This window comes from Callospermophilus lateralis, chromosome 6, assembly GCF_048772815.1.
Source record: "Callospermophilus lateralis isolate mCalLat2 chromosome 6, mCalLat2.hap1, whole genome shotgun sequence".
In the NCBI taxonomy this organism is placed as follows: Eukaryota; Metazoa; Chordata; class Mammalia; order Rodentia; family Sciuridae; genus Callospermophilus; species Callospermophilus lateralis.
Window position 1 is genome coordinate 9,718,663 of NC_135310.1, and position 27,679 is coordinate 9,746,341.

Here is a 27,679-nt window from a genome sequence, read left to right on the forward strand (position 1 = left end):
CTGTAGAGCTCGGTGATGTCGCTCATCTCCACAGAGGCCTCTGGACAGCTCAAGTATGCATCTAGTTCACTATGGCTAAGGAAGAAAGGGAGCGTGCTCCATTTCACAAAATTCTCCACTTAAAAAAAAGAGTTTTTTCACACGGTACCTAGAGGAAAAATTCTCATTTACTGGATATGGGAATTTACCTCTCCAAGGTTTTGTTCAGACAACTATCCTAATCCTAGGTTACCAAGGGACTGTGACCAACCTCTCACAGTACGCCTTACCTTCAGAAGTCACTTTACAGTCTACAGCTAGTTGTCTGGGCCCGTTTGAAAGCTCCAATTAATTCACACAGAACGAGCTGGAGCGGGCGCCACGGCGACGCTTCCCCTCCCTGACTTGCTTTTGTACATTTGTTTGGCTCCAGTTGCTGCGGTTTAGTAAGCTGCTAGGCTACCCTGACCGGTTCGCGTGGAAACCAACACGTCTGAAGGACTGACGGTCCCCCAGCGGCGGGTCCAGCGGCTCGCTCAGACCTCACTCAAGCCCGCGCGGCGCTGGGAGGGGCGGGGCCCGACGTAGGGCGTAGGCGTGTGTCGGAGTGGTGGGTGTGACACGTGGGCGGGGCCCTGGCGCCAGAATGGGCGTGGCCGGAACGGGCTGACGCAGGCGTCGGTGGGCGTGGGCGTGGGCGTGGCTTGAGTGGGCCTGCGCAGTCCGCTGTACTCAAGGCGGCGGAGGCGAAGAGCTGGAGGAAAGATGGAAGACTTCCAGGCTGCAGAGGAGGTAAGCGCCCGGGGGGTGACCAGAGGGTGGAGGCCCAGATCCCTGAGCGTGGTGGCACGGTCCTGCCTGGGGAGTCCTGGCTAAGTTTCTCCGGCGGCTCGCCGGGCTGTGGCCGTCCCTCCCCGGCCGGAGGCTGACGAGCGCCGGTGCCGCCCCGCCGCAACCTGCACCGGCTCCACCGCGGTTGCCTGGCGGGGAGGGGCGCGGGAGGCCGGGATTCCGACTCCTTCCCGCGCGGCCGGCGCCCAGGGCCGCCGAGGGAGCGTCCTGGCGCCTCTGGGAGCTCGACTTCGCTCGGCCCTGTCTTCCGCAGCCCGGCCCCGGGAGCGCTCCGGTCGAGGCTGGAAGACTGGAGCTTGGCATTGTAGCGGACGCCAGGGTGTCCTGCGTGCGTGACAGGGGCGCACAGGGCCACCTCCCAGGCCCTTCAGTCAGGGACTGGTGTCGAGGCTGCCTTGCAAATGCACCCGTGCAAATAGGAGAACCTGCCTTTGTCTCCGTTCCGCACCGCTCCTGGTCTTGCGGTGCAGCGCTCACTCCCACCCAGGCCGCGGCGAAGGAGTACGTTCCATTATGGTATGAGTTTGAGAGGTTAATAAAATAGCCCATTCTTGTGGGGGGGAAAAGTCTCTTCCTGCTCCAAGAAGGAGGGTCAAAGCACACCATCATTTGCCACGCAGTAGTCATTGTAAGGTGTGCTGCTGTGATGGCTTTTCTTCAAGCTGACAAACATTCAGGAAAAAGCGGATAGAATAGTTGCTTATTTCTTCTTGCCAAATAATCCTTGCTGAAATTCAAATAGAGCTCTATGTTTTATGCAGCCTGTCAAAAATAAAAACATGAATTTGGTAAGGTTTGGTATTTTGTCATTTTTCTTTTTTTTTATTGGTTATTCAAAACATTACAAAGATTTCAGAATCACATCGGTTACACATCCACATTTTTACATTTTGTCATTTTTCAACATTTCAACCAGGAATGTTTTGATAGGTAAATAAGACTTAAGGACTGAGCCTAGAGTTTGTTACATCTGATTTCCTGGCAGTAACTTTTAAAGCAATGCCATCAGTGTTTGACTGTTGGTTAGCAACCAAGTAGATAATCCTAAGCAGCCAGGGTTCAGAAGCCATGAGCAAAGAAGCTTTTCCCTGTAAACCACCAACTAATATAGGATTGGAAAATGGCTTGTATAATAATAACATTGAGTAAACCTTTTAAAAGGGGGGGTACTGTGAGGAAACCCTTAATAATGCATTCTAATTCTGGCTTTCATAGTGAAGTGGCTTCATTATTTCAGAGTGCAGTGGCATGTCTGTAAAATGAAGGGGAGCACCTGGTTGGATGAGACCGTGACTGTCTTGGGTTCGTCTTGGTGTTTACTAAATTGGCCATTCTAGTCCTACCAGCCTCTCAAGAAGCCTTTTCTGCACATCCTCTAACTTTATGTGGATTCTACTCCTAACTCATTCATTTTTCTCATATAAGTTGAAACTGTCCAAAGGATTCCATACAACTGCTCTACTTTCCACTAAAAGTTCATTAAAATCTCCTCTACCCTTGGCATACTTTAACCTTATCTAAAATTATACAGGACTTGACTTTATGGTTAGGATCACTGTAATCTCTTGGAAGGGTCCTTTAAACTTCCAGAAATGTTTTAATCTCTAAGATACCACACATCTTCATTAACTTGGTGTGATTGGGCTTTGTTTCCAAGTCTCACTTCTCCTGAGTATAGCAAAGATACACTTTGGGCAACCAGCTCTTATTTCTAGTGAAAAGAAAGAGACATCACTAGAACAGGGCAGAACCCAAATGGTCACCAGGCAATCAGGGAGGAAAACTTCTTGCCACAGCAGAACTGGATGCTCTTATTCCACCTGCCAAGCACTCTGACTGAGGGTCCCTGGGGCTGTCCTCTAGGAGGCATATCCAGAACTAAGTACTGTTCCTAGGACTCAACAGTAACTTTAACTGCTCATTCTCCTGTGAGGAAGCACCTTGGCAGGCAGGTTCCTGACTGATGTTATTTTCAGGATGACCTGTAACTATGAATCTGCCATATATGAAAAGGAAATTATTCTTTTGGACTAGATTGCTGCTGACAGCCCACCCCCTCAGTCAGCTGGTTGTGAAGTGGTACAGCATTCAGAAAAATCATTATCCAGAGATAGTGCCATCATTTTAAATTTTATGGTTAATAATGGCTTTAAAAAAATAAAACCAACCTCTGAGTTTTAGGCCTCCTAATCAGTTTACATTAGGGAAGAGAGAATTACATCTTTTAAATGGCTTGCTTAAGTTGCATCAATTAATTTATATAAAAATTGAGTAGTTGGGCTGAGGCTGTGGCTAAGTGGTAGAGCATTTGCCTGGTGCACATGAGCCACTGGTTCAATCCTCAGCACCACATAAAAATAAAATAAAGATATTAAAAAAAATTGAGCAGTAACCATCTATACTGGTTAATGATCCTACCAGCCAATTGAATGGGAGAAGAGATTAAATTCTAGATCAAACTTAAAGTGGGGTCTGAGATTGTAGCATGATTATAACAAACAACAGCAACAGAACCTTTAAATTATATACATGTGTTCTAGTCCTGCAGCTGCAGTCACTGGCTCTGTGATGCTCAAGGACCACTTAATGTTTGAGTCTCCTTGTAATGCATTCCACAGAAAGTGAACAGGCTAGGTGAGATAACTTCTAAAATCTTCATTTCTATATTTTGTTACTTAAATTTGCATTTATTGATGCAATAGAAACATCTTTTGAATAAATCAAACTTATCTAAGTTTTCTTCCCTCACAGACTGCTTTTGTTGTTGATGAAGTGAGCAACATTGTCAAAGAGGTAAGAGGAGAAATGCTTTCTTTTTAAGCATTTATGAATGAAAACACTATATAAGTTAAATACTTGGGAATATTTTCAGCAGTTATTGAGCCTGTGTGTTCTGGCATTTCAAATAACATTTTTCCTTCATTATTATTTAGATCAGAATTATTCCAGTATTGTGTAAATTATATGCATTAAATCAGGAAATTTTATGTGGCATATTATTAAATGTTACCAAGGCTAAATTCTATGACCTTTTAGCATAGAAAATTCATGGCATACAAATAAGTATTTCTAGTGTTTAATGGGAGTGAATGTAAAGGAAATTTAACAACTTTGAGTTAGGAACTGGTGATGCAGTTTGGGGCTTAGTCAGTTATTTTTCTTACATTCCTAAACTACCCACATTGTTGTTATGCAGCATAGTCTCTCCCTTAAAGGATGAGGATGAGACACAAAAGGGATGTTGAACTGCCTTCATTCATGAGAAGTACACGTGAGGGAGCAGCCAGGGACTGACCCACCCTCCTGGAGTTTGCAGTAGGGGGATGGCTTATCAGATACTTGTGCTGGGACATGCAAGCTTGCATTTCCTGTGTGGACAGTGCCACAGGTCTTGGTGCTGTGAGAGCATTTACAAGGGGATTCAACCTAAATTGGGGTTAACACAGTGGAAAAATGGGAACACCACCTCTGGGCTGTGACAGGGTGTGCAGAAGCTCCAGCGGTGGGGGCTGAGCATGGAGAGTGTGGGTGGCAGGGTGCAGAGCTGGGGACTCTTGGGGCAGTAATGAAATCAAAAAGGTTTTCCTAGTCACTTCCTGCCTAGGTAAGATGGAGCACAGATGTTGAGCCACTGGCTAAGGGAAAGTCATTCAGTAATCTAACTCTAAGGGTACCATTTAAGGGTTCATATGTTAATATTGGGGTTCATAAGGGTTCATATGTTCATATGTTTACTGCTAATGCAAATTATCGACTAATGCTGGAGTAATAAAGAACCACAACCTGTTTTTGTGAAAAGTATCCAAATGCAAAGTGATTTTCTCTTTTACTATATACATTATTTAACATCAGGCATGATTTTCTGGTTTCTTCGTGGGGTCTTTAACAATTTGTTTTTCACTGTTTCATGTCTGACAAGTGGGAGCAGGAAGGTGTAAATTAGACTGGAACTGGGTAAAGTGGAGGCTTAGGTTCTAATGTTGCCTCCTTGTTTCTTGAATTAACTTTGACTTGCTCACCAGGGAGCAGGAACAAGGAAAGTATAGGTCACCACCCCACAAAGAAGCCTGGAGTGAATATGGCCAGTGTATCACTGGCCTCAGTGGCATTTTTGCCCTGGTAACAGGTTCATTCTCTATTCAAGCTGTTTTAAATAGTGACAAGTTATAATTTGGACAGGTCCAAACCTGAAGGAGGGGTTTTCCCCCTCCCTGAAAAAGTGAATTTCAGAGTGTGTGAAGAGTTGCCAGATTTAGAGGTTTGACTTGAACAGTGTCTTCTCTTTTTTGACAGTTTCCAGGTCTATAATGCCCTAGTCCCCCTAAAGCAGAACTGCTGGACCCCACATGCTCTGAGCTAGGTGGGGCAGACATGGCAGTGGATGAGGAACCAGGAGCCGTGTTAGCAACTGGATAGATAGGAAGATAGATAGATAGAGCGAGCCCTGGATAGATAGGAAGGGTTGGGGACAGAATCAGGTTGTGACCCTTTGTAGGTTTTTATTCCTCAGAAGCAGGGTCGCTGGCCAGGTAACCCTTTTGTTTCACTACCACCTGCATTGCAAGCCTTGGACTGTTGGCTCTCTCTGTATGTCTGAGGATGGAACATGGCCCTCACTGAATGTTACTTTTATTTTAGGTCATAACTGTCAAAGAAACTCAGGTTTCTGGTTTCTAGCACAACATATTAGAAAGGCACATGGGCCAATGCAAAAGGGAGCTCATAGGGAAGAACCCAGAAAGCCACAGGACGGGAATCTCATAGCAGTAAGCTTATTAGCAGGAGCAGGGACAGTGGGCCCTATCCTAGAACAGCCCTAGAAGAACAGAGCGCAGAAGAGGAAGGTTCTAAATAAACAATGTTGTCGCAAATGTTTTAAGTTTTGACATGTAAGGGCTGTACTTTAGTCCTATAAATGAACGAATCCTTGTAATTAAGAATAAACTTGCATTTTCATAAATATTAACTGGAACGTGTTTGGGGCATTCTTTAGCATTCTTGTGCTTTGTTCTCTAGGCTATAGAAAGTGCCATCGGCGGTAATGCTTACCAGCACAGCAAAGTCAACCAGTGGACTACAAATGTCGTAGAACAAACCTTAAGCCAACTCACCAAGCTGGGAAAACCATTTAAATATATCGGTAATAGACTTTTGTTTCTCATATATTTGTTGGTAGTTCTTTAAATACTGATCAGAGGTGTGTCCAGTGCCAGAAAAGAGAGGTAGCTTGCCAATTTAGTGCCTAACTTCAAAGAAAGTTCCTCATAATAGGTCACTGGCCTGTTTGGCTGCTGGTACAATTCCAGGGTATACATCTGTCTAGAAACTTTTAGAACAAGTTATGTTGTAAAAGAAGAGAAGTATGGAGCTGGGGTTGTGGCTCAGAGGTAGAGCACTCGCCTACCATATGGGAGGCACTGGGTCGATCCTCAGCACCACATAAAAAATAAATAAAATAAAGATATTGTGTCCACCTATAACTAAAAAAAATATATATTTAAAAAAGAGAGAAGTATGTAATTTGTCAAAAGAGTAGGACAAGGCAGTCTACCCCTATCATTTTTACTATGAACATCAATCACATGATCTATGTACATACATTAAAAGTGGGCAAAATGAAATTTATGTTGCCAAAATTTTTCTAATAACTCTTTGTTTTAATTTAAGTGACCTGTGTAATTATGCAAAAGAATGGAGCTGGGTTACACACGGCAAGTTCCTGCTTCTGGGACAGCTCTACTGATGGTATGATTTTTCAACCACATTGGTGAGGTCATGTTGTGCCTTTTCCTTGAAAAAATTTCAAGTACCTGCTTGGACCATGCTGAGATATATAGTATTTAAAATAATATATATTATAGGAGTGATTTATGAACTGTGTGCTTGGGTGTGTTGTGTCTTCAAAGGCATAACTTTACAAGTTATCTTACCTGTTATGGAGATTTGCCAGCCTTCTTTATCTGTATACCATAAGGAGGTGGGTACTGGAGTAATGGCCCCCCTAGTTTCTTCATTCTCAGTGCTGATCTTTCTCTCCCCCCACCAACCAGGGAGCTGCACTGTGCGATGGGAGAACAAGACCATGTACTGCATTGTCAGCGCCTTTGGACTGTCCATCTGACCTCTTTGTCCAGCCTGTGACCTCTTTTGTCTCAACATTTCTTTTCTATTTTCTAACCCACCATGAATTCAGTGAACACCTTTCTCTTGTGTTTTGTAGCACTCTCAAAACGTAGACAAGTAAACCAAATGACTACACTGTTATATGAACTGCATAATCAAAGTCAGATGAATAATTAATTCTGTAGGTAGACTGGAGTTTGTATTGCCACTTGTCTTAACTCTATTTCTTTTCAAAGGTGCTAAAAACTGAAATCTGCTAGTGGGAAACTCTTTACTCTCTGAAATGATTCAAATACACTAATTTTCCATACTTTATACTTTTGTTAGAATAATAAATTATTCAAATTTCAAGTCTGCTTGTTTTTCATAGTTATATTAGTGTCACAAATTCTTCATACTGGGTTAGTGCCTTCAGAAATCTGTAAGACTCACAAAAGGAAAGTTGCCTTCGGCTCTTCTGCCACCCTGAGAGTACACTGAATGTTCTGGCTGGTGCTCCCAAGAGCAAAGCATCAACAATGCTGGGAAGAGAGGTGAGGCCAGGTTCTTGGTAGGCTGGGATCCAAGGTCAGCCACTGGTTACTCACTGTGACCATGAGGTGTGAGTCCATTGGTGAACTCAAAATCACAAATGTTCACAAGCAGCTTAATCAAGCAGGCAGTGACAAGCCCCAAATTATCTAGGAAAAGAGAGAAGATCTCCAGCCACCTTGTCCGATTCAGTTCACTGGACTGAAAACCTCCGCTGGCATGGACCAAGATGACGAAAACAGGAGGGAAAGTCCTGGGGTTCTTTTTCTAGGGATGCGATACATACAAATAAAATGCCTTGATACATCAATAAAACAGTTGCTTCTGTACTTTGGTCTTCCCCAGGAGGAGGATTTGTTGCTTTCACCCACTGGACCAGGATGCTGACAGTGCTGCTGGGTTCTGGTTAGATCTTCTGCGAACATCACATCCCTTATTCCTAAGTTGCCAGCTTCTGGAAGTTGAGAGAGAGGTGGGCAAGACAGACACCTGGCTCAAAGCTGTGACGTTACAGCTTTACTCCCATGTTATTTTTCAGTAGCAATCACATAGTGTTTTAGTTCTTGAGGGCTTACAAAATGCTTTCACAGTTGGTCACTTTGTGTCCACAGCAATTATGCAGCTAAGCCAATATATGATTTTAAAGTCAAATGTCTAAGTAAGTAGAATAGTGTGCCCAAAGCCCAGGCGTCCGTTGTCCTTTTCGTAGGTCTCCCATAGGCCACAGCAGATGTGGTAATAGTCAGACATGGTAATCGTAACACTGTTGTGTCTACCTCCTGAAATGGGGCGGCGGGGGGGGAGGCCCCATTCTTGTCTCGGAAGCCCTTGTACTAAAACACTCATGTCTAAAAGGCCAAACATGTCTAAAAGAGCAAACAATCAAGATACATATAAGGTTTGAAAGCTAAAAATAAATTAAACAGAATAAGGCCATTCCCAAATAGTAAGTTTGCCATAAATAAACATTTATTGACATTTGCCTGATTGATTACATCCACTCTGATCAGGTGGCCAGGAACACTGTGCTCCACTGACAGTTCCAAAATCTAATACATAGTTCTTTCTTTTTGACCTTAAAAGTTCAGTGTTTCATTTTTACAAATATTTACAGGTTTTTGTGTTTTTTTTTGTTTTCTGTAAAAAGGAATTTTTCAGTAGCAGAAAACCCTTTCATAGTGTATATCACACCAGTGCATCCAAAACCCCAAGACAAGATAAACTGCTCAACAGGATATCACAGATTAAAGCAGTTTTCCTTTGGCCTGAAGAAAAGACTTGTATTTTCTTTTTTCACCCACCCCCCAATCTAATCTCTAAGGCAACTGGTTTCTGAAACCCTCAAAATACACAAATACACCTTAGTATCTATATCTGATCTTTAATAAATGTTCATGGAGTAGTCTCTTTTAATGATCCCTTTTGTGGGTATATTTTTCCTGTGAAAATGATTCAGGAAATAAGGTACTGGCCACATTATAACCTTTTTTTCATAACTATGCCTTCAATAAACAGTTCATCAAACACTTGAGGCTGGTGACATTTGTCTTGTAGCCTATCCAGCTAATGCGCTGAGTTTACACAATTTTTCTAACTTACTGAAGTCTGTAATTATGTATAGTCATCACCTTATAAACCTTTAATATAGTTCATATATCCCCTTCTCTAGAAAGAGAATGGCACCACTTCGCTGCTGGAATGATTTAATAATAAATCAAGCAGATCTGTTATCCATGTGGATAATGAAGCTTTCCCTAGGGAAACCAGGAAATAGCTCTGTTCATCTTCCAAGTTCCCCTAGACTGGACCAATATAAAAAAAATATCCCAGAGACGAAGTTATTTAATCCATTATCATGAAAGCATTAAAGTCAGCCCATTTATAATTTAAGGTTGCAAAATTTTACTATCCTCTTAGAAAACAATTTTGTTACTATCAAAAGTTTCTGGCAGACTTTAGTGTTTTAACCTAATACCTATGGCACATATTCTACATGCTTAGTGCTTTATAAGCAAATTTTTACATGGAATATATAATGTGTCAATATCTATAACACCCAGGGAAGCAAAATAAAAAAATGCATGATTTAATAAGCAACCATTTTTCCTTAAGTACTAATATTTCTCTTGTTTCCAACAAAAAAATACTCCCATACTTTCTTTCATTGATGCCATGAAGAATCAGTGTGTGACAATATTAGCCATCAGTTTATAATCACTACATGACAAAGACAAGCCTAAAAAAGTTCTGTCTATGGCTAAACCTCAATATCTTACATTTACTGATAACAGCATTCCAAATCATGGACAATCCTTTTATAATGATTAAAACATAAACTACATTACATAATATGTTAATCAGCACAAGTCAGTCTTTATCAATATACATAAAATTATAGTTGGAGTAGTCTCAGTAGGAATTGTAAAATTTGGTAACAAACATTTCAATATACAGAATCAAAAAGTCATCACAGCATTGCAGATGTAAAAATCATGTAAACTTGAATTACCCTTGCAATAATTGTTTTCAAACATTCATATTTACAAGGTGTTTAAAAACAAAGTAAATAAAATCCATAAAGTACATTATCATTAAAGTTTAAAAAGGATGTCATAAAGCATAGCGTCCTTCAAGCATCGCTCAGGACCTAGTACCACCTGAGGTGGACTGTCACCTGTGGCTCTGGATGGAAATATGAGAGTTGGTGCATAGATGAAGGGACCGTAGGTGCTGCCTGGAGAGCCGGACGAGCCACTTCTGGCCTCTGTGTTGGTCAAGATGGCAGCAGATGGGGGATGGTCATAGTTATCACATGTTAACAGACATAACTGTGTGTGGCCAGGGAGGAGCAAGGAAACATCAACTGTCTCTGACAGAAAGGAAAAGGACCTCTGATGCCCAAGCTTTGCCAGCACCAGAGATGTCTATTTTCCATGGGGCAATGTATCTGCTCACCTGGCCGCTGTGAGACTCACTGGAGCACAGGGAGTGACTTCCAAACAAGCTACCTCTACCCAAAGATGTGTTTCCATAGCCATTTAAAATCTCTTACTTTCTTTTCATCTAGTTCCCAAAGAGGAAACTGAAAAACACTTTGGCAATAAAGAATCTATAATATAACAATCATTCATGTAGCTTTTATTTAAAAAAATAAAGCTCTGTGGGGCTTCATGTTCAACTAAGTTGCAGAAACTATTTATTAGAACAAGAAGGACTACCCTGCTGTCTACCCTGACCACAGGGATATCCGCCCATCTTCACGTCTGTACAGTGTGCGCACACACCCTGGGAAAGCACCACGGCACAGAACCTCGCCCGCAGAGCTGGTGACCTGCAACTTTCCTTTCTCATTCAGCTTATCAGAGCTCCTCAGAACTCACTTCTGTTGTCACTGTCACCTCTGCTTCAGTGGCAGTGAAGGGCTGGAGCCTGGCCCCTGCCTTTCCCCGGTGAGATGTGCTATACATGGCTCACCCAATGCAGTAGATGTGAAGGTTCCAGATTCTGGGGAATCGAGGACCCTGACCACTGCCCAGGGAAGGACTGCCCAGCTGAGTGGCCACAGAAACAGGCTTTACTTTAAGTTAAAAAAAAAAAAAAAAAGGTACCATAGGAAAGAGAGGGAAGGAAGAAGAAGGTTTCCCATGGCTCAAAATTACTGAATTATTTTAAAAAACAAAGTGCGTAACTACTAAAAATGGGTAATCTCTCACCACTGAAAACATGCTCTCCCATCTGAAATCTGTAGAAAGGATTTGGCTTTTTCTGCTTTTTATCAGCCTTTTCCCATATAAGGAGCATATGTGACCCGACATATAAATTTTCTCTCAAGGTTTGGTTTTTCTTTTAAAAATATGTAAACAAATAAGGAACAGGGAACCTTGCTTATAAGAAAGTCTGAACATAAGCAGGTCGAAGGGAGGCCAGGACATGGTCACTGAAGGAAGGCGGCCGGCCTCTGGCTGCCCTGCCCACTGCCGGGAACTCAGTCGCTGTCAGACTCCTCCTTGTACTTGGCCCTGATGGCCTGGCCGTTCTGCAGAGGCATTTCTTCATAGTCACTCCTGTCGTGAAAGAGACCTTTGACCATTCTACCTGGAGAGCTCATGACCTCACTGTTCTGGAAGAACCCACTGCACAGCTTCCCTCTGGTGTTCCATCACCACCCCTCCTGCCACTCCTCACCATTGAGCCCCTTTCCTCCTGGCCCACCATGCACTGCCGGCCTTCTGCACAAAGAGGCACTGCTAAATCTAAGCTCGGACCATGTGGAAACAGAAAGCCAGGGAACTACATGACACTCCCAGGTGACTTCCTAACACCCCGAATGGAATTTTAGACTAATAACTACAAAGCCAGATGGAGATGCTCCTGAGATGGCCTTCAGAGGACAGTGACTTACCCATAAATCACATCATCATCAGAGTCATTCAGCATGGAAAAGGCAGGATTGTCTTTCAGCTGGGACTCTGAAAACCAAAAAAGCCTTTTTATCTTTAGCAATTTGTTATTAGCCCAGAGAGAATTCTGAGGAGCTGGAGCCCAGGCCCAGTCCTGTGTTTGTGTGTGAACCTGAGCAGATCTCCGCATGAGTCTCTTTTCTCAGCTACAAGATGGCTGGCAGAGCCACCTGGCAGGGGCATTGTGCAGGCCCAGTGAGTGCCTCTAGAAGAGTAGGCAAAGGCAGGTGCCACACATGTGATCTCTTCCTGCTCACTGTTCTAGGTCTACACAGGCAGCGGGAGACGGGAAATGGGCTCCTGGAGATGTGGCTCTGCCCTATTTGTTCCCACCCTGTCCTGGACCTACAGCAAGCTTCCTCTCTTCCTTTGTCCTAAGGTCACCAAGAAGCTCAAAGGAGACGCTGTCCACAAGGTGCTGTGATCTTGAGCACAGCACAACACAGGCGTCCATCCCAGCAGCTCCAGCCCAGCTCGTTCTCTTCTCTCGTTCTCTGAGGCTGCTTTGTTTTGCTTTTGGCACGTTTTGGTTTTGTAGGTTTTTGCTTGGCTTTGAACAGTCACGACACCAGTCTTCAACAGACTATTTCAAATGGCTGACGGACATAGGCTCAACATATGCTGCGCTCTGGCAAAACTTCAGCCTCCCCATTTAAATTGCCCGTCTCTCTCTGACCAAAGAGAGGGCACCATGAATGACAGCTTCAGTGAAATGCTCATGAACCAATGGACACTTTTTTTTTTTTTTAAGAGAGAGGGAGAGAGAGAGAATTTTTTTCTTAATATTTATCCTTCAGTTTCTGGTGGACACAACATCTTTGTTTGTATGCGGTGCTGAGGATCGAATCCGGGTCGCACGCATGCCAGGCGAGCGCGCTACCGCTTGAGCCACATCCCCAGCCCACCAATGGACATTTCTGTTTCAGTTATGTGCCTGTGACCCAGACCCCAGGGTGACTTACCATACAGAGCATTCTTTGATGGAGAATACACAAAGGCCAGAGTGTAGAGATAAAAGTTCAATAAGCCATAGAAAGACAAGAACTCAGCTGGTGGTGCTCGTCAAGGGAGAAACCATCTGTGAGGACACCTCGCCTGGCGTCTTTGCCTTCAGTCTGCCCCTTGCCATACACCAGACCTCTCTAGTGCTGACCACCAGCCAGCCTGGGACTCCACAATCCAGATGTCGGGACTTCACACTGATTAGGAAACAACAGGTGAGCCATGACCTCTCCTATCACTGGCCCTGGCCCACCAAGACCATATCTGGTGGCAGTTCTCTCACTGCACTAAGGACCTGGAGGGATTGAGTTATATGTATGCAAAGTGCAGGAAGTGAATCAAGGTCTCCAAACACAACAATGAGGTGCAGAGCGGAAGCAGAATCCAAAGCGGCCATTCTGAACTGTCTCTGGACTACAGGCCCCTTGGAGACTCTATTAAAAACTTAGTGTGGAATTCAGTCAAAAACTTGAAAAGCCACGCATTTTTAGTTCTAAGGACAAAGAGGTCCCCGGACAAAAACCCACTGATTCCCTAAGTGTCCCCATACTGCTGGGGACAAAGTGCGCGCGCGCGCGCACACACACACACACACCTATTATCCACATTAACGAAGACAGGGAAACTGGCCTTGGATACAGAGAGAATACAAGGAGGTCCGAGTATTTTATAAGCTCTTCCTACATCCTCAGGCCCAATCTGCCACATTGTCACACCCTGTAGAAATGACATCTGGGAGAGAGGAAGCTCCAGCAGCCCTAGAGTCCCTCCTGGGCCCTCTGCTGCGGGGAAGGTGGCGGATCCAGACTGACCTCAGGTTCGGAGCCAAGGCTGTGGGTCCCTCAGCTGCAGAGGGAAGGTCGTGCAGTACAGAGGACAGTTCCGGAGCACTGGGTTCAGACCCAGGTTCTGCCACATGGTGACTAACCCCGGGTATTGGCTTAGTCCTACCTTGTATGAGCTTTCTGCTTGCAGAGGGTGAGTGACCAAGTCAACCTTCCCAGGACTGACACAAGACAAAACAAAGGGTGAGAGCTGCCACTAAGCATGAACTGCACACAGGAGGTCACAAGGCCTCCTGAAAATAAGTCAGGAGTGAAGCGCCTCCTCCAGAGAGGCCAGAGCTGGACAAATGCTCAGAGGGCTTTCTGGCGCCTTGCTCTAGGTAAAAGGATATAATTCTGGTAGTGAGTTGACAGTTCTGCTACAAAGTTGTCTTGCAACACTTGTGCTCCAAACCTTAAATAAAGGATGATGATGCTGAAAAAGAGGGGCAGAGACATTACGTGAAATACAGAAGTGGCACTAGCTTCATCCAACTCTGTGCTCACCACTGATACGCAGCACTATTCCAGCACGGAAACTTCTACACACACACACACACACACACACACACACACACACTACTATTCCAGCATGGAAATTTCTACACACACACACACACACACACACAATCAACCACTTCTTGTTTTTTGTCTTAGATTTAGGAAGGCTTGACCTCTGGCCAGCTGTGGGGGTAGAATAAGCTAAGTCAGGCGTCAGGCTCCCCTGGCAGCCTCTGATCTACCCACCTCCCCCACCTACCTCCCTGCTCACAGCCACCCTGTTTAATACAAACAGTCCTCCCGATTCCCAGCTCAAATCCCTCGAGAGTTTCTCATCACTGAAAATAAAATCTGGACCCCTCTGGGAGCCTACAAAGCCCACTGCGACCTCCAGAGGCTGCCTGACCACCACAGCCTCCTGCAGTGCTGCTGGGCTGTCCCCTGCCAAGCTCACTCCCACCTCAGGCTGCCCTCAACGTCAGGGCGCCCCCTCCACCTCCCCAGAGCCATCCCTACCCCTGTCACCTAGAGGAGCCACCTGCCTCTGCCATCTTCACCTGCCTTGTTTGCATGGGCCCTTGGGCCACTCAGTCCCTTGGTCATCACCTGTCTTCCTCTGTGGACTTAAATGCCATGACAATGTAAGGAGTTAGAGGCCAAATAGGTTAATACTTAAAACATACCTGCACTACTCTCTCCATGTGAGCTCAGATGTTCCCTTAGAAGGGAAGCTGCACTCCCACTTGGTTCCCCCAGTCCTCCCCTCAGCAAGCCTGGGATCCCCAGAGCCAGCTAGAAACCTGGCAAAGGCCAGCCCCATACAGCCCCTGTGTGGCTCCCATCCAAAAAAAGGCCAACATCCAAACCACCAAAAAAGAAATGCAGAAAACCAGATTTCTCCCCACTCTGAGTCTTGATTTGGAGACAGAGACAAACTCTAAACAACAAATGACTACCTGGAATTTATTCAAAGAAACAACTCCTGCCCAGGAGCAGGGGACCTCCTCCAAGCACGGCCTTTCTCCCTGGCACAGGAGCTCCTCCTGCCTGGCTCCTGCCCCTGAGGGACCCACTGTGCTGCTCTACCACATCTGCTGTGCTAACGCATGCTTGAGCCCTGTCTTGCTGTGCCACAAGTGCCAGGGTCTGGAGTGTTCCTCTTGTCACCTGGCAGGCTCTAATTCCAACAGGTGATGGCAGGCTGCACACCCAGCAGGTGTCAGAGCAAGTGGGGCGAGTGTCTGAGGTTAATGTGCTGCCTCCCGTGGACGTTCACAACAAAACTTATGTGGCCACAAAGAGCCTGAAGAGCTCCACAGAGGGAGACAGACACTCGAGACAGGAATACAGTTCAGTGTGACCATGTTCAAAAAATACAATCTTACCTAATGACAAGCACTACAAAGGTCAATGCTGTCAAAAACTTCAACCTGAGATCTGAAAAAAAAAGAAATACTCCCATTAGCAAATTCTGTTTACCTCACAGATCTCAAAAACAGTAACAAAGGAGAGCCACCCCTCAGAAGCCCCCACCACACCAGGGCCTTTCAGCCCAGGCAGCTCTGAGCTAGCAGGGCCAGCTGGCTTCCAGTGAGCCCCCGCCACACTTCTCTGGTGGGGACCAGCTAGGGAAGGACCCACGATCAGGTAACTTACCCCCACCTCGGCTGAGGGTGCCCACCATGGGACCAGACCAGACCACGGCAGCACGAACCACTATACTACTTTATCTAAATCTGGGAGTTTCATTCTCCAATATCTGTCACCAGGATCTGTCAAATTTTGAGCCCTTTTCCCACCCCATTGCTCTCCCAGTGCTGGCTTCCACCCCAAATGGCCAGTCACCCACTGGGCCTCTTGCAGCCCCAAGGCTCCCTCAGGTGTGCCCCTCACTGGGATCGAGCGGTCCCTGAAGTGGTGCTCACCCACGTAAGGCATATGGCGGAGCTCCGAGCACGCCCGCACCACCAGGAACAGGAGGTATGAGATGTATACAGCTGCCACCACCATGAAGAAGACCTTCATTCCCTGGAACACAGGAGTCGGCGCTTGGCGAGGACGCCTGGGCTGCCTCCTAGCAGCACCCTACAGGCCGCAATGCTCTGCTTGCCCAGGAGGAACCTGGAGCCCTGGGACCACTCCAGATGCAGGAGAGGAGGGACCCCTGAGAACAGACAGCTCCCCACAGGGACCCCCAGCCTCATCATCAGAGGAGCCAGAGCGACACACTTGCTGCCCTGTGGAGCCTGGTGCCAGAGCAGGTTCAGTAAGCCATGGCGGCCACTGCTGGCCTCACCCTGCGTGGAGCAGCCCTGCCCTGCTCATGAGGATGGAGGTTCATGCCCACCACCACCCAGGGCTGCACTCTGAGGGTCCTCAGGCAAGTCCCAAGCTCTGGACCTTGGTTTTCCCATCTGTGAAATGAGGGGCCAAATGGGAAGCTCTTCAAGGACTCTGGCTCGTACTCACGAAGCTCTGCTACGGGAAAGCTCTCCCCTCTGAGGGTGGACAGCTGTGCCTGGTGGCTGCAGGGAAGATCACTGCCTCTGGCCAGGGCCAGGGTCCAGGGTGGTCAACCACACTGAGCCCCTTTCCCACAAGTCATAGGCTGCCCTGGGTGGGGACTTCCATCCCTTTCTGCCTCCCTGTGCCAGAATCCCCCTCTCACGGCCATGTCCTGGGGACCTAGACTGTAGGCAGGGACCCAGTTCTGATTTGCCCAGAGGGACCTGTGTGGCTCTGGTCTGGCTTCTACTTTCTCAGCTACAGAACAGAAGGTACCTAGATAGCTGTCTCTATCCCCTTCCCAGCAATCTCTGGCCTCTATGTATCTCAGGAACAGATGGGCCCTCGCAGTGGCTCTCCCCACCATCTGGATGGGAAGGGAAGGACCAGGCAGGGCCTCAGCTGCACCTTCCGAGAGCTGCTGCTGGGCCCAGCGCTCTACGTTCTTGTCTAAAGAGTAGACTGCATTATTGTCCCACTTTACAGACAAGAAATGGAAGAGGACCTCCCTTACTTACACACCTCCCTGATGTAAAAAGTGGGAGAACCACGGCAGCACAAACCACTATACTTCTTTATCTAAATCTGGGAGTTTCATTCTCCAATACCTGTCACTAGGATCTGTCAAATTTTGCCTATGGGACATGTCAGAGCAGCTCCTTCTTTGATGTTCCTTCCATGACCATCCTCCACAACTAGAAAACCTCCTCTGAGGCCCTGACCTTTCAGAGAGCCTGGCCTTGTGGCTTCACACAGTGGCAACTGCCTTCCCCAGCCCAGGACTGAGTGTGCCCTGAGCATCTCCCTGTACCCGGGCCCTCATCTCCAAGGTGCAGCTGCAGCGCTCCCCTCTGTGTGGATGGCAGTCCTCTTCCCCAGCCCCAAATGCCTCTTCTTCCAAGCTCTGTGGCACTGTGGCATTGTTCATGGGGCATCCATTCGAGAACCTTCGGAAATCCTCCCATTTACAGGCACGTAAGTGCTCTCGGCACCACATCCACTGGATTTCAGTTGAGAATTGGACATTTACACTATTTTCTGGGACACATATGGTCTCCAAACAAGTGCAGCTTGTCAACACATGGCCACCCACTACTCTTCTGCCTCCTTCTCCAAGGCATTTCCACAAGGCAGCACTAATCTCACCCCCTCACAAAGGCAGCCCTGCAAGGCCACCCTGGCAAATGCTGTGGGTCAGGCAAGGCAGCAGCAGCTCTGTGCGGAGCCACGCTGCTCATTTCTGCCATGGGGAACTCTAGAAAGTGGCCTTCAGCATTTCCTGGTCCCGTCCCACATGGGAAGAACTTTAGGGCAGCGACTGGGTACTACACAGGCAACCTCATGCTCACCTGTGACACGCCCTGACCACACCATTTACCTACTCATAAAAACTTCCATGAGTAGAAACACGTGCAGAAATATTCTATTAATTATTCTAAAATTTTACATACCCTCCATGTGTCCTGGCACTTCAAACAGAAACCAAAGACTGGGAGTTGAAGCAGTTATTTATTTATTGGTACCTGGGATTGAACCCAGGGCACTTAACCATTGAGACCCATCCCCAGCCCTTTCTTCTATTTTACTTAGAGACGGGGTCTTGCTGAGTTGCTAAGTACCTTGCTAATCTGCTGAGGCTGGCTTTGAACTCACGATAATTCTGCCTCAGTCTCCCAAGTTGCTGGGATTACAGGCATGCGCCACCATGCCCGGCTAGCTTTTTTATTTTTAATATAATTTTTTGGTAGTTGTAGATGGATAGCATGCCATTATTTTATTTGCTTACTTTTGTATGCGGTGCTAAGGATCGAACCCAGTGCCTCACGCATGCTAAAAGCGCTCTGCCACTGAGCCGCAGCCCTAGTCCCTGAAGCAATTTTAGAAGCTTATTTTTTATATTATTCACTTTCCCCAAACTTTCTACTCCTGAACTTTAGATAATCCTTCCCAAATAGCCAGTTAGCAAGATCTCGTCAACAGTATGAGTTAAGTTAAATTCAGTCATTTCATACACGACTTTTTAAAAAAATTTCCTTATTCTTCATTAACAATTCTTACCTGAAAATTTCCAGTGTCAACTCGATACTGGTACATTGGATCATGTAATTCATTAACTCTGAAAATGATGTTTAAACATATAGATTATTAATGAGCTTTTCTTTTATTTCTTATTTGGCCATTTTATTTTTACTTATCAACATAAACTATTTGCTACCAACAATGAAGGATTTTTAATAAAAAGCTATCCTAAATTTATGAGGAATCCTAAATTGTATATTTCACCTTCAAAAAGCACTCAATACTACTAACTGTCCCCATTCTCCAGTATGGTGACACATAGTATGTTTTATTACAAAACCCCTCTGCCATTTCTCTTGTCAGTTTAGAGCTTTTTTGATGACGTACCTGGGCATCACGAAATAGGTGAAAACACAAGGAAAGCAAAAAAAGGTGAATTTCCATGAGATTTCTTTTCAAAATGAAAACGGCAGGGGAACTGATGGGGAAGCAGAGGCAGGTAAGTGGGGCCGACGGGGTGAAGTCATAAAGTGGGGCCCACCAGCCACAAAGCCACACCCCTGCCAGGGAACTCCTGCAAGGACAGTCCTCTCTGGGAATCAGGCCTTCACACAGGCTTCTGCCTTGGTGCCATTTACAGTAGGACAATAACACTAACAAGGATAAACCTGGAGCTTGCGTAAGGACTGGAATGTAAAAGTGCAAGCCAGGCGGGAGCCGACAGACCTGCTGGACAGTGCAGAGCCAGTCCTGGTCTCTCTGAAGGAGAAATCTAACTGACTCAAGCTTTCATTTCCATCTCCACGGCAGCCTGTGTCTCTGTCTCGTTAAGCCATTCGAGCAGAATTGATTCCTCAGTCCCAGTCACACGGCCACCCGGGAGACACAGGGAGAGGATTCCTTTTTGAAGAGACCACAAAGTACAGCCAGACCCAGGTCTGCCCGCCTCTGCCAGTGCTCCTCAGGACCACGTTCCACACGGACTAGAATTACTCACGTTTGCCATATTCCTAGTGTAACAGAAGCCAGCCACAAGAGTCCCACAATGAAGAACTTAGGCAAATAGAAAGTTAGACACTTTCTTTCTCCCTAAAAAGAAAAGAAGGTAAGAAATAGAATAATTCCAACAAAGCACTAACCTTCACAGAGCACATGAGGTCACAGACACCCCCACGATGTGCAAGCTGCTGACTCTACAAGGCTGAGGGAGCGTCCCACGGCTCCGCGCACCCGAAGGACTGCCATCAGGGATTGGAAGGAAAGGCAGGTCTTTCTGAAGCTTACCTGGACCCGTATTCCATGGTACACACACAGCCAGAAGAGCAGCAAGGCACACAGGAACACAGACTGGAAGAGGTCGTCCAGCATCCCTGGGAACCAGCTGTTCACCAGGAAGGAGAGGGGGAAGAACGGGTCTGGAAGGCCAAAGACAGACAATGAAGGCCACAGGGTGGCCCGCACCCAGCAGGGCACTCACCCCCACCAGGCCACACCACTTTCTTCCTGGTCAGGGCCAAAGGAAAGGTAGTGAACCAAAGGCCATTTTGTTTTCAAAACACCTAAAAGCCAGGAACAGATGGCGGCAGTGCTCTCGACAGAGAGCCGTCTGGCCTGCTTCAGCTCCTCCTGCAGGCCCGGGAATTCCAAGCACTGCAGTTCAGGAAGTAAATGTTCTCTGGAGCAGCGACAGAGACAGCCAGCCATGTGGGCAGCTTCAGCCGAGCTCTGGGACTGCTGCGTCTGCAGTTTGTCCAAGTCTTAACCGGGAAGCAGCCGCTGTTGGCTGCAGAGCCAGGCATCTGCCACAGCCTGTGCAACACGGTGTCTGGGGGCAGGAGCATGCTTCTACACGTTCCTCCAGGGGCTCCCCACAGGCGCTTCTGGGGACTCTGGGACCAGGCCACCTCCAAGACATCTGCCACCTTTAAATGTGAGGGCAAGTTCCAAGATAAAAACGGCACCTACCGTTGTAGAGCAGCAGCAGCGGCAGGAGGACAGACATCCACTTCTGCTCTATGCCCCAGTCTCTCATGGAGAACTTGCGCAGGGAATGTGCAAACAGGCACTGCAAGCCAAGCGAGGCCCGTGACCTTCTGCCCACCAGCCTCCCCACCAGGCCAGCCTCCCCTGCAGAGGCCTGGACACCAGGCCAGAATCTTTGGGTGACACCCTAGTTGACCACTAAAGTCCTGGAGGCCATGACCACTGCTGCAGGGGGGCCACAGGCCATTTTCAAAGAGGCAGGAGAGAAGGAACACAGCAGCTTTCAATTCTATGCCAAAGGAAAGGGTACCAACCCCTCCCTCCACCTGGACAGGCTGCTTCTGTCAGGCCTGTTCCCAGATGGCAGCTGGCAGGAGTCTCTGGGGCACAGGGACATCTGTGGAGCCTACCAGGAGGCCACACACCCAGGAAGAGAAACTTGTACAGATGGTGTCTGCTTCCAAAGAGGGTGCTGGGCTCCCCAAGGAAAAGTCAAACCCCTTGTCAGAGAAGAGTATAAACTGCTTTAAGACATTATGCTACTTGTGACATCTAGGCTTGAAGTTTTTAAAAATTTTCTGTAATCTGACAGAGGCCAATAATTTTCAAGGAATCCGTATTTCATGGTTTGAGGCCATTTCCCTCCACCCAGGCCGGCATCTTTTTGTGGAGCACACTTAGGGCTTCAAGTGCCAGTCTTTGGGCCCGACTATGGCAGTAGAAGTCCAGGCACAAGGCAGGCCTTAAGAAACAGTGAGAGTCTATGACCAGATACAAATGTCTGCAGCCCTCTGCACTTAGGAACTTCTCCAGGGGAGCCCTGGGAGTCCCCGAGGCCCCAGGCCTGGCACAAGCACCCTAAGTCCGGCTCCTGGCCGATGCTCGGGCCCATGCCCACCTCCAGCCCCTTCTCACATGCCGGTCAGTCCCTTCTATCCTGCTCGTCACAGAGAATCTTCAAAGTACCATCTGTCCTCAGGTGGCAGCTGGAGGGCTGCCACTGTGAAGAGTGACACACATCCTACTGTCCTTCCCGCCACATCAGCATCAGTCAGTAAACACAACTCACTTCCTCTTCCTCGAGCTTCTCAGTCCCTATCCCGGGCACCCCGTGTTCCCAGTGGCCACTGTGTCCCCTCAAAGTTACAGTGTATTTGTGGGACAAACACCTGGCATCCAAATAAGCCAAAAGCCCACACTTCTAAAACTAGTTCTCTATGACCTTATTCCTGAAAAGACCAATGTTACACACAGGAGATCCCCAGATTGTGCTGTGTCTGCACCAGAGAAGGCAAACAGGGCAGCTTCGATGGCAATGGTCACTGCACAATGACAACACTTACCTGGACATCAGTGATGGAATGGCTGTTAACTGTATAGAAATCCTCACTAAACACACCACGTCATTCTTGCTGTGTCAGCATCTTGGCAGACACAGAAGCTTTAGTGGCATCAAGCCGGCTGCTAGATGGCAAGTCTTGGAGCTCTAGCCTGCTCTCTGATGATCATAACTGCACAAAGTAGCCTCGTCCTTCCCGGCCAAGACCTGCCCCAGCCCACCAGGAGATGGTACTTACCGTGACAATGAAGGTGAGCACCACGAAGACAAAACGGAACCAAATTTCCAGCTTGGAGAACGCAGGGTCATAAGTCTTCCACTGAGATAGAAAGTGGGGAAGCAACTTTAAAAACAAAACACACCTAGGAGGAAACTCCCTCACCTCCACCAGAAGTCACCTCCAGGTACACAGGTGTTCTCTCCTTTTGTTTTCCTACATGTTGCTAAATTAAAAAAAAATTTTTTAGTTATACATGGACACAATATCTTTATTTATTTTTATGTGGTGCTGAGGATCGAACCCAGTGCTTCACATGTGTGAGGCATGTGCTCTGCCACTGAGCCCCAGTCCCATGTTGCTAAATTTTAACTTCATACTTTTTACTTTTATGTTAAGAACAGAAATGTAAAAATATTAATTGTAAAGAACATAAAATAGTTTTAAATGATAAATATAACAGATAAATTATCTAATAATAAGGGCATTTGGATTTTAAATCTCATATCAAAAACCAACCTTGTCAGTCTATTACAAAAAGCCACGCTTCCCATTAAAAGAAATAGATATTTTTATAAGGTGCAAAGTGTTAGGATTTTCCAGAAAAGTCTAAGCATGTATAGGAATCTGAAACCAGAAAAGTCTGTGGTTGTCAGCTGAGTGCAGTCCCTGTTCCCCTTGTGAGCAGAGGCTGCAGGTGCCACCTGCTAACCGCAGGGGGAGCAGAAGACAGGCAGCCCCTCAACCCAATCACCAGCCACATTCATAACTAGACCCCAGAGCCCAGCCCTGCACTGGGTCAGTGAGCCCTATCCATGTGTCCCCCTGCTGGGACACTCCTCCTCACAGCCTTCCCTCTGCGGGTCCTGTCAGCAAGGGCTGAGGAGAATCACCATGTGCTCCTCCAGCGTCCAACCCAACAGCTGGACCTGCTATTCATCTGTGCCCAGGCCCGAGAGGGAAGCCAAAGCCCAAAGAACAGGCCCTCGATGCAGATGCCAGCCCGCCACCAGCGCTGGGTCAGGCAGGTCAGGGCCAGAGGAAGGAAGGGAGGCGGAGGGCTTCTGTGGGCGCAGGAAGAGCAGAGGCGGCTGTGGGTGTTTCCAGGCCCACCGTATGGAGCTGATTCTGTGGAATTCACTGTGGGGTTTTGTTGCTTGGTGTTATGTTCCTAACCCCAACAGATATTTCTGAAAGTAAAAGTCAACACAGGAAATAAAGCCTAGGATTCCCAGAAAAACCTCGGGCTGCAGGACTCCCAATCTTGATCCCTGTGCTCCACACGCTTGCGTTTGCATCCAGGTTGCTCGGTCGTCACAAAGCCGTCTTTGTGCTCTAGAGACTGGGCTTGCCTGTGGCACGTGAAGGTACACTGGGAACAAGCGCCCACGTCTTGCCTAGGTCACTCCTTCAGTTACAGTCTCGGGGCGGTGGCCTTGGTCACCAGCCCCCCAGGCAACACTCCTCATACTGTGTGCAGCAAACAAAGCCAGGCCTTGTGCAGACGGGGATGAGCGAACTTTGAGAAAAACAATCAGCCAGACTGTCCCTAGGAGCTGGCCTGCCCATCCAGCAGAGTCCTTGGAATGGGAAAGCCATGGGAACCCACAGGGTGAGTGTCAGGGAGCCTCGGTCAGGTCCAGCAACCTGAGAAGCACCAAGCAAAATTCCCAGAATGGGGACCCGGTCCTGAGGCTTCCAGTGCCGGCTTCCAGGGCTTTTGAAGCAATAGGATAGATCCCTCGGAAGAGGTCAGGCTAAGATGAGAACATACCAAGTGCAGACCAAGAAGCCGGCAGTCTGTAACTAGGCACTGCCTGCTGCCAGGCCTCTCAGCAGATATGGGAGCCGGCAGTGACCACCAGGGAAAGGACTGAAGGGCCAAGAACTGGGGCTGCTGTTTTCATCTCGTCCCCTGGTCAAAGGTGATGGCTTAGGAAGGAAAAGGAGGAAATGTGAAGTGCTGACTACAGAGTGTCACTGCAAGGTGCTTAATTAGAGGAAACAATGCCCAGCTGCCTGTGATGACCCAGGGTGCTAAGAAACACTGGGGTGGGGCTGGGGATGTGGCTCAAGCGGTAGTGCGCTCGCCTGGCATGCGTGCGGCCCGGGTTCGATTCTCAGCACCACATACAAACAAAGATGTTGTGTCCGCCGAAAACTAAAAAATAAATAATAAAATTCTCTCTCTCTTTAAAAAAAAAAAAAAAGAAAGAAAAAAGAAACACTGGGGTGACATGCAGAGAACCACAAAAGCTCAAAAAAAAAAAGGCAGGAAGATGAGTAAAACTGGTCTGCATGGTGTAGAGGCCTACAGCCCAGGTGAGTGCGAGCACAGTCAAGACCACCGACTGTCCACAGAAGGCACGCCGTCTTGTGAGTACAGCAGTCCCCCCAACACCCCACCTTATCTGCTGCTTTGCTTTCCATGGTCTCAGTTGCCCTCTGCCAATCAGAGTCCAGAAATATTAAATGGAAAACTCCAGAAAGAAACAATTCATAAGTTTTAAACTGTGCACCACTCTGAATATTGTGGTGAAATCTCCCACTGTCCTGTTTTGCTGCACTTGGGGTGTAAATCATCCCTTGACCATGTGTCCATCCTGCATTATCTGTATATTAGGAAACAACCCAAACAAAATGTGGTTTATAATGAAATATTATTCAGCAAAAACAAACAATGGAATGGAGCGCTGAGACCCTCATCAACCCTGATGAACCTCAAGAACATCAGGCTAAGAGAACAGCCAGTCATGCAAGACTCCATGTTGAACAATCCTCATCACATGACAGTCCCAGCCAGGCAAACCAGAGTCAGAAGGAAGATCAGTGATTAGTGGCTGCCAGAGGCTGCGAGGATGGAAGTAGGAATGATTGCTGTCAGGTTTCTCACAGAGGCAATGGGGATGCTCTGAATTGGTGGCATTGGTTGCACGACTGTGCATACTAAAAACCACTGAATCACACACTTTAAGAGGGTAAATTTTATGATCTGTGAATTGTATCTCAATAAAGTCCTTATTTAAAAAGAAAATGTAAGCTGGGTACAGTGGCACATGCTTGTAATCCCAGCAACTCCAGAGGCTGAGGCAGGAGGATCACATTCAAAGCCAGCCTCATCAACTTAGCGAGAATCTATCTCAGAATAAAAAATAAAATGGGCTGGTGGGGATGTGCCTCAGTGGTAAAGCACCCCTGGGTTCAATCTCAATGCCAAAAAGAAAATGTACCCATTAGCAGCGTCATTTAACTTTCGTAACACTAGGAGGTAGCTACCTTTCAGAAAAGGAAGCATCAACAAAGCTGAACTAGTCGGTGATGCAGCCAGGATCTGAATGCAGTTCCTCTGTCAAGCTGAAGCCCTGGGGCCTAGTTGCTCTGCTGGTTTTTTGAAGGAACAGGAGGTGGGTTTCAGCTGGATATGCGTAAAGTGCAGTGCCCTCTCCTCATTGGACCTTCCAGCAGGCTGATGACCACTGACAGGGGCTGAGCAGGGAGTCCTGTTTTTGCAAGAGGGAAAGTAACCTTCCAACTGGAACACTAGTACACTCTATTTTAAATCTCAGAGCACCTAAGGTCTTTGCAATTCCTGTGCTATTTCTTTAAGCTATTCTTGATTCCATGTACTTAAGAAATTGTGGTCTTCTTGTTCAAAATGACCTCTTAGACCTTGTGATGGGTTTCACTCAACAAAGGAGCCAAGAAGCAGGCAGTTGGCTGTGTACTTACCGTGAAGTTCATCTCCTTGATGAGCTGCTTCAGGTGCTCGAACCCCACAGTCACGGTGTACTGAGTGTAATTTAAGTAGCCGAGGTGAGCCACAATAATTTCTGCACATTTCTGCAAACACATGGAAGATCTGTGTTTTTAAAGCAAGTGAGGAGGACTCACCCACCAACTGACCCACAAGTAATGACTCAACAACAGACGAGCAAGATACATCTCCCGGGAGCTCTCTAAGAGCCAGGAAGTCAGATGCCAGCCCAGACAGTTAGTTCCTAGAAAGCATGTGCCAATTGGTATATTTGGAAACAATATATGATCTACACTAATTGGAGCTGTCCTACTTTGCATGATTGAAAATATGTCACCTACATAAAAATGTTAACCAAGCAACGCCGCAAGCCTGATGTCCCTAAAGGCAACATGGCACAGGGAACTGCAAGCCAAGACACCACAGATGGGACACTTGCAGATGCACTTGTCCTGGCCTACTTTTGAAATCACTGTAACCATACACAGAGTGGTGACATCTGTCCCTCCACTGTTTTAGCCTGCCATTCGCTGCTCAGCGTCCTTCCCCATCCCACCCCACATCAAAAGCAAAGGCTGTGTGGACAGCTGCAAGTGGATTCTGTGGAGACTTAATGGTTTGCCAAGAGCCCTGTCCTCTTGTCCTTCAAGGTCTCCTCTATTCTGCTGTCCCTTCGCAAGCAGCAAGCAGGACGAGCCTTTACTCTGGGGCACAGAGGTGTACGATACTCACTAGCCAGGTTCACAAGTCACTGACTTCTGCCGCTCTGCCCCAGCCAAGCCACACGGCCAGCCTGCCCTTGACCACCACTCTACCACCTGAGCAAATGTGCTCTCCCTGTGCCACAAGAGTACAGCCACCGTCCAGAACTTCTGTGGCTTCCAGGTGGCTTGCTATTGCTGTGCTCTGAACAGGGCAGTCAGCCCACAGTTGTTCAGCCTCTACTGTTTGAAGACAGAGTAAGAAAATAGACCCAGGTTTTACATAAGTCTTCAAAAGATGAGAGGGCAGCACAACATGGTGGTCTCGCCTGTCATCCCAGCAACGCAAGAGGCTGAGGCCAGAAATCACAAGTTCAAAGTCAACCTCAGCAACTTGGTGAGACCCTCTCTCAAAACAAAATAAAAAGGTCTGTAGCTCAGTGGTAGGAAGTGGGTAAATATCCCTGCACCATAAAAATGCTATGTTTTCTTATGTCAGGACAATGCTTCTTGCAGGGTTAGGGGAAGACCTGACTTGACAGGGAACAGAATAGATGTTTCCATGGGTGACAAGCATGAGCTGAGACAGGGCCACCAACAGGAGTGGGAAGAAACACGAGGGATACTGGAGGGTCACCCACAGGGTGCACGGGTAGGTGTGTGTTGTGGGAGCAGCAGGATAGCACCGCTGCCCTCAGCATCCTGGCTCTCCCCAAAGCCGAGGGTTCAGTGGGTAACCAACTGGTCTTGGTTTTAAAACCAAAACCCCCTGAGTTAAGGCAACCGCAGGTGACCAGTCACAATAGGAGGAGAGGCAGTCTAGCAGCTGTGGCACAGAATCACGTCTGCAAGGCCAGTGCTGGAGGCAGAATCCTCATTCCTGCCTGGG

At 47.2% G+C, this 27,679-nt stretch overlaps 2 protein-coding genes across 3 annotated transcripts in view; one reads left to right on the plus strand and one right to left on the minus strand.

Moving 5' to 3' along the window:
• The first annotated feature begins 676 nt into the window (after nt 1–676).
• Nucleotides 677–7,305, plus strand: Dynlt1 (dynein light chain Tctex-type 1). Its single transcript, XM_076858080.1, has 5 exons — nt 677–771; nt 3,583–3,624; nt 5,848–5,971; nt 6,499–6,576; nt 6,882–7,305. The coding sequence occupies exons 1-5, from the start codon at nt 745–747 to the stop codon at nt 6,950–6,952; spliced, it is 342 nt and encodes a 113-aa protein (XP_076714195.1). The 5' UTR covers nt 677–744; the 3' UTR covers nt 6,953–7,305.
• A 3,302-nt stretch (nt 7,306–10,607) lies between these two features.
• The window catches only part of Tmem181 (transmembrane protein 181), a 37,385-nt gene continuing 20,313 nt past the window's right edge, over nt 10,608–27,679 (minus strand). The window contains exons 6-17 of one of the 2 annotated variants that reach the window (XM_076858078.1): nt 26,065–26,175; nt 22,357–22,437; nt 20,762–20,861; nt 20,081–20,211; nt 19,794–19,885; nt 18,836–18,893; nt 16,198–16,300; nt 15,658–15,709; nt 14,125–14,207; nt 12,908–12,997; nt 11,888–11,954; nt 10,608–11,549 (exon numbers count right to left, since the gene is read on the minus strand). In XM_076858078.1, coding sequence (XP_076714193.1) covers nt 11,471–11,549; nt 11,888–11,954; nt 12,908–12,997; nt 14,125–14,207; nt 15,658–15,709; nt 16,198–16,300; nt 18,836–18,893; nt 19,794–19,885; nt 20,081–20,211; nt 20,762–20,861; nt 22,357–22,437; nt 26,065–26,175 — 1,047 coding nt within the window. In that variant the 3' untranslated portion in view covers nt 10,608–11,470. Of the gene's footprint in view, nt 11,550–11,887; nt 11,955–12,590; nt 12,679–12,907; nt 12,998–14,124; nt 14,208–15,657; nt 15,710–16,197; nt 16,301–18,835; nt 18,894–19,793; nt 19,886–20,080; nt 20,212–20,761; nt 20,862–22,356; nt 22,438–26,064; nt 26,176–27,679 lie in introns of those variants that run through there. The other variant, XM_076858079.1, reaches the window with a different exon arrangement.